This window comes from Amblyomma mixtum, chromosome 4 (assembly GCF_055824585.1).
Source record: "Amblyomma mixtum isolate Tamu chromosome 4, ASM5582458v1, whole genome shotgun sequence".
NCBI classification, from domain to species: domain Eukaryota; kingdom Metazoa; phylum Arthropoda; class Arachnida; order Ixodida; family Ixodidae; genus Amblyomma; species Amblyomma mixtum.
The window spans coordinates 80,884,173-80,890,627 of NC_143015.1; the positions used below are offsets into that span (position 1 = coordinate 80,884,173).

At 48.9% G+C, this 6,455-nt stretch overlaps 2 protein-coding genes across 2 annotated transcripts; both read right to left on the minus strand.

Annotated features, from left to right (window-relative positions):
• Positions 1-2,738: 2,738 nt before the first annotated feature.
• On the minus strand, positions 2,739-3,515 carry LOC149347173 (uncharacterized). The gene has a single exon (XM_089541510.1). The coding sequence runs from the start codon at positions 3,513-3,515 to the stop codon at positions 2,739-2,741; it is 777 nt and encodes a 258-aa protein (XP_089397636.1).
• Positions 3,516-4,129: 614 nt separating this feature from the next.
• On the minus strand, positions 4,130-6,103 carry LOC149347174 (uncharacterized). Its single transcript, XM_089541513.1, has one exon. It carries the CDS (start codon positions 6,101-6,103, stop codon positions 4,130-4,132), a length of 1,974 nt encoding a protein of 657 aa, XP_089397639.1.
• Positions 6,104-6,455: the final 352 nt, after the last annotated feature.

A 6,455-nucleotide genomic window follows, 5' to 3' on the forward strand; every position in this document is an offset into this window, starting at 1 on the left:
GATTAAGCGTATTTGCTTTAGATTTACCTGTATTTATAGACTTCATTCCGGAGAGGAGGGGTGAGGGGCGCAAGCGATCTCGTACGAACTTCATTCACTTGCAACTAAAATAAAATGCGATTACCAAAGTTTCTTTAGCATTATCAGAGGCAGAATCGTTTTCTCTCTCTGCCGCATGTAGGACCTTCCTATAGGATCTTGGACGCTGACAGAGCTTCGGAAGATACAGAGAGAAAAGCGGTAGATGAAAGGCAGGGCGGTTAACCAGAAGGATGTTCTCTTTGGCTACCCTGCACTAGGGGAGAGGGATGAGGGGGCGTAAAAGGAAAAGAGCAAATAAAGAAATCTCGTGCAGTGGAAGAACAGCCAGCAGAGAGACACGTGCTGAAAGTAATAGGCCGCCACAGCTGTGGCCTGCACTGTTGAGGGCTTCCGAGCGCTTCGACCTCTGTACAACACAGCGACCGTCCTTCATCGCTAAACACAAGGTGTTGATTATTATCAACTCTGTTTCTTTGACACTTAGGTCACTGTCTCACAAATACAGTTAGCGCCACAAATTTAAAAACGACTGAGCTGCACTGGTGTTCTTATACTGCGCGTAGACTCGTTCGGGCGGCGGGGGGCCGCGCACGCAGGAGCCTCCAAAGAACGATGCTCACTCGTTGGGTTCCGTTTTGAGACTGGGAGTTTATTTGCAATAGAGTCAGAGCACTTGAAGGAAGAAAACAAAACACACACAGAGGGAAAAGAGGGTGAAGGAAAGCGGGGGGGGGGGGGGCGCACTTAAAAGAGGCCACCTGCAGTTTCGGCCCGGCCGGGCTCGAGACCTTGAGGCGGAGTGTCGTCTTGCGGCTCCGATGCGCGAACCTCGTAGTTTCCTGGAAGCCGGCATGCTCCCCTGTTTTCTGCCCTCCGCGCTCCGGAACTCGGGGACCATCTCCTATTTTCTTCATCCTCCCCCGCAATGAGCTTCAGCTCATTTGTGCTGTATGTGGGACATCTTCGCTTAGGAGTTCGAGAGGGAAAAGGGCCTGCACTGGCCAACCGAGCTCCTATTAGGGTCCCCATCAGCTCCAACCGCGGTAATGACAAGCGCTTTAACCCATTAGCGTCCAGCGTACTTTTAAAAGTACACTTAATTTTTTTATAATTTCACCACCAAAGACTGCAATTTTCTTTTCAAGTAGGGCATGCTTTTGTCAACGGGATTGGCCAACCACCCTTAACTAATTTGGCGCACTTCCTCTGCTCAGTATGTTAGCTTTCCGTGGTGAAACTTCAGGATGTTTGTTTCCCACGAAGTGCACCGGTAGTTGCTTGCTTATAATTTTCTCACGGCCGCATTCATGTACATATTACGCTAGTTTCAAGTATAGAGCAGCACGAAAGACAAAACTAAACAACGGATGCTTTGAATGTCCCGCACCTTTGGCATTTTTTGCTCTGTGATGATTTATATACTGCTGTACTTTCTATAGTACACTGGGTCTTCCTGTGTGCAGAACGGCGCCTATTTATTCCAGTTCATAGATCTTATAGTTACTTCCAATTTTTCGGAAAAAATCACTTTGTCTGCTCAGCAAGGCCTCGGAGGATGCTGTACTTGCAGCTAGCGGTCTTGAGTTTGATGATGGTATGATTTTAATTGGTTGTAATAAAGTTTGGTTATAAGAACTGAAGGTTCTACCGAGCAGACAGTTACTGTTATGCCATTCACACCGTCTGCGCGAAGTACTTGAGTTCAGAAATGAAACATTTGGAAGCGCGTGTTGTCCTGTCGTCACCTGAGGTGATTTAAACCCTTAGTGACCATTTCATCTTTTTTTTTAATTTTTTTTACCTCTCAAGACTTTCTTGTAATGCTCCACTGGGAGGAATTTAGGGCTTGAGGAACCGTTCGCCAGAACAGGTTCAGGAAGTGTCCACTCGGGCCAAAGAAAGCGATGAAATACAAGCAGCCATGAAACATTGATTCTTGCTTCAGTAGTATAGGTTACGTGCCTTTATAGAAGTCTACGATCAACAGTATAGTAACTATGGCTTGCAACTATAACAGCAGTGAGCCTACGTGTTTTGTAGAGTGGTGGTTGCCTACAGCAAAAGAAAAACAGATTTTTTTAAAGCCAAAACTCCTTTCCTTTTACAACAGTGGTATGGCAGGTGTTGACCTTTCGCATCAAACCGTCTACTGCCAGTATATCAGCATCAGGGACAAAAAGTGATAGTGGTTGTTGACACCAAAGCTCAACTTTGCAATTGTGAAAGCCTGAACAATCTACCAAATTGCTAGAGACGAGCCTGCTGACTATTTTTGCTTTGGTAAGAACGTTACTCATTATTATCTACACCTTGACATGCAGTAACCAGCGGTACGCAGACACTCTGGCTCAATCGTATCTGATGCTTCTTTGAAGAGGAGAAAGCTTTCCGTGCAAAGTAGGATAACTGCGGTGCCAGTATAGCCAGAAAATATTCATGAGGGCCTGCAAGAAGTGTTATATCACCCTGCGTAAAAATCGCAGACAAAATAACAAAATTCACGCCACCAATGGGAATGCAGTGAAGTAGCCACATGTGCTACGGGGAAGACCCAGTGTACTATAAAAAGTACACCTGTGTAACCTCTGGAAGGAATAAAGCAATCGTGACGAAATTTCAGCAATCTCTTTTTCTTTACATGAGAGTATTATGTGCTAAAAATGAAGAAAATCCCTCTGATAGACTTTTCTTGGTCCCTAATGGGTTAATGGCGCCACCCTTGTTTTAGCCATCAGAAGGGATACAGTGAAGTTCCCGTCTTCATTTGTTGTCTTAGTGTAAGGAACGGCACCGTAAGCTTTCGGGCTGGCATCACAGAGAATGTGAAGCTCCGGCTGGGCATGCTCTTCTTTCAAGGCGACTTTACGAGGTACGGAAATATGGCGAAGCTCAGGGAGCTGTTGGCACCAAATGTCCCATCGGTCAAGTACATCTGGAGGCAGTTTCTCATCCCAATCTGTACCTCGCTCCCAAAGGGTCTGAAACAAGATCTTCGTTGTAGTGGAAATTGGTGCGAGGAAACCGAAGGGGTCGAAAATACGCGCAGACGCTTGCAGCAAAAACCTCTTTGTGTCTTGCCGCGATCTCAAAAATTCTATTAGGGTGTTCATCTCAAACACGAAATCGTCTGGGTGAGGCCTCCATTCGACACCCAGGATCTTGGTCATTGTGAGCTCCGGCAAGCTGCCCCGTGCATTCTCATTTTCGGATAACATCGTCGAAAGTTCAATCGAATTCGATCGCCACTTGCGTAGATGCATGCCTGCCTTGTGTACAATGTGCTGCGATTCTTGGCAGATGCGCTCCGCCTCCTCAACTGAGTCAGCGCCTGTCACCAAATCGTCCACATAAAGGTTGTTCTTGAGTATATTCGCTGTGCTCGGATAAACGTCTTGCACTGACTCAATGTGATACCTCAGAGTTGCCGCGAGCAAAAAGGGGCTTGATGTTGCCCCGAAGGGCACTCGTGTCATTCGATACTCCTTTATATATGAGGAAGAGCTTCTGACTGCTTGGGAGGTCGCTCGTACCAGAGAAAGCTCAAGGCGTCACGGTCACTTTCGACCAGCTGCACTTGAAGGAAAGCCTTTTCTATATCGGCCATGACAGCTATTCTGTGGGTTCGAAACCTGATTAGGATGTCTGAGAGGTTTGGGTTCAAATTTGGTCCCGCAGAGAGAACATCATTTAGCGAAAGCTCGCCTCGTGCGCTCGAGGAGGCATCGAAGACCACCCTCAGCTTAGTTGTTTCGCTTGTCGGTCTGACAACGCCTCGATGCGGGAGGTAATAAATAGGTCCCTTTGGGGACTCACCATTTTCGTCGACCTCCTCAGCGTGCCCAGCAATCAGGTATTCTCTCAGCGCTCGGTCGTAAGCTTGCATGTCGCCGTCGTTTCTTATCAACTTTGTTGTCAACGACCGAAGTCTCTGCGCAGCTATGGCCTTGTTGTCCGCCAAATCTGAGGCATTTTCTTTCTAGGGCAGAGAGACCTGATAACGGCCATTGCTGTAGGTGACGCTTTCTTGAAAGCTTCGAAGAACTTCGTCTCCCTTCTCTGTGGTTTCTGTGTCAACGATTCCAAGATGTTACAACTCCCAAAATGACTTCAGCTGCCTGGAGAGGTCGTCGTTTTCTTGCTCAGTGGTCACCAACACGCGCATGACTCCGGTGGTTGTCAAACAGGTCGTCGCTGTGTTTCTTGCCACTCTACCCTGCAGCGTCCACCCAAAGATGGTCTCCACGGCGACAAGCTTGTCGTTGACCCGCTTGACACCTCCAGTGGCAACGTCCCAGTAATGGTCAGCTCCAATCAAGAGAGAGACTCCGATGCTATGTGGATGGTCGTCCGGGGCCAGGTCAGCGAGTTGGAGCCCTTGGTCTGCAGCCAGGCTGGTAGCGGAGGCGTCAGGTGGTGGCAGGAAGTCCCCGGAAATCTCTGGAACCTCGAGGGCCTCGATTCTTATTACGTGGTCGTCATGTCGGCTTCGTAGACACAACTCGACTCTGTTACATGTTGTGATGTTTGGCGCAGTGGTCCCAAAGGTGTGAATGGCGAGACGTTCTTCTCCCACCACTTGAAGTTTGAGACGCCGGGATACCTCTCGCTTTACGAAAGTTCTCTGGCTGCCACCGTCGAGCAGAATCCTCACCAAGGCGCGCTTCTGTTTCGATTCCGCCCATGCTTGTGCTGTCTGTAGGAGCACGCTGGGCGTGCAGCCAGTCTGTGCCACCTGTAACGATGACGGCACGACAACCTCGTGAGGTGCAGAACCGTTTCTTGAAAGGGGTGGCGTCGACTTGCTGAGATCGCAGACGCTAGTAGCGTGCCGGGCGGAGCACTTCGCGCACTTGAGCCACTTTGCTGTTCGGCAATCGGCTGCTCGATGATTCATTTTCGTGCATTTAAAGCATCGTCTTTCTCTGGCCAGGATCTCTCTCTTGGCTTCTGGCGCAACGGAGGCCACGCAGTCTGCCGTAACGTGGTCTTCTGCCCCACAAAATGAGCACTGTGACTCGCTGCCCTTTACAGCGAAGACGGCTGCAGATGATGGCTTCCCCTTAATGCTTGGCTCCCTCGGTTTAACAACCCTGTTGAGTGACTGTCGACTGCTGCACCGCGCTCGTTCTCTGCTCTCCACTTCCGTTCTCAAGAAATCGAGGAAGTCTTGGAGCTCGTCTTGGGGAACGGTTGAAGTGGCAGCCTTCCTTCGGTGATATTCGAGGCTAAGTTGATCTGGGATGCTCTTTCGAAGGACAGTCAGCAACAACACGCCGTACGTGCTTGATATCACGCCCAGTGCCTCGAGGCTTCGGACTCCCGATTGTACCTCATCATAAAGGGTCATGAGCCTTTCTGTGTCATGGAGGTTGTTTACCGGGCGAACACCGAGCAAGCGAGACATGTGTTCTTCGATAATGACGTCTTCTCTCCCAAATCTTTCTGTGAGGGTCCTGATGGCAATTCCGTAATTTTCATTGCTTAGGGATAACCCTTCGATAGCCGCTGCCGCCTTCCCTGTTAGATAACTTGTCAGGTACTGAAATTTATCGATTGATGATAGAGAGCCATTTTTGTGGATTGTTGAGTCGAATTGATTCCAAAATTTCTGCCATGATCTCAGGTCTCCATTAAACTTGGCGATTTCCAACTTCGGAAGTTTGGTTGTTGCCGATAGAAGTTGGCTCGTGGTAACGCTGGCGTGAATTGAAGGCTGAGAACTAGGCTCGGAAGGGTTCCCCGCTACTGATGGAGTTCTTGACCGGTCTCCGTAAGAAGTTTGGTTTCGTAGGGCTCTTTTTATTCTAGTTTTCGTGATGCTAATCTTCTCGTTGTAAGCAGATACGGCGGCTAATTCTACGTCGAGTTCCTGTAGGTCAATTTTCTTCTCAATGCTGTCGTTAACCGACTTTAGCTCTTCTGCTTGCTCGATAAGGAGGTCAAATTGTTCTTCAAGCTCACCGCTTTGTGCTGCAGGCTCTTGTAGGAGGGCGGTGGCTGCTGCGATGATCTTTTCGGTGGCTTGACGTAGCGCGGCTTGCTTCTTTTGGGGTCGTTCCATGGCGTCTTTGATGGCAGTTGACTAAGTTCCCGGGTTTCGGCATCAAATGTTGATTATTATCAACTCTGTTTCTTTGACACTTAGGGCACTGTCTCACAAATACAGTTAGCGCCACAAATTTAAAAACAACTGAGCTGCACTGGTGTTCTTATACTGCGCGTAGACTCGTTCGGGCGGCGGGGGGCCGCGCACGCAGGAGCCTCCAAAGAACGATGCTCACTCGTTGGGTTCCGTTTTGAGACTGGGAGTTTATTTGCAATAGAGTCAGAGCACTTGAAGGAAGAAAACAAAACACACACAGAGGGAAAAGAGGGTGAAGGAAAGCGGGGGGGGGGGGGGGCGCACTTAAAAG

Coding starts and splice junctions, on each gene's coding strand:
- LOC149347173 (XM_089541510.1), bottom strand. CDS start 3,515: ATGACACGAGTGCCCTTCGGGGCAACATCAAGCCCCTTTTTGCTCGCG.
- LOC149347174 (XM_089541513.1), bottom strand. CDS start 6,103: ATGGAACGACCCCAAAAGAAGCAAGCCGCGCTACGTCAAGCCACCGAA.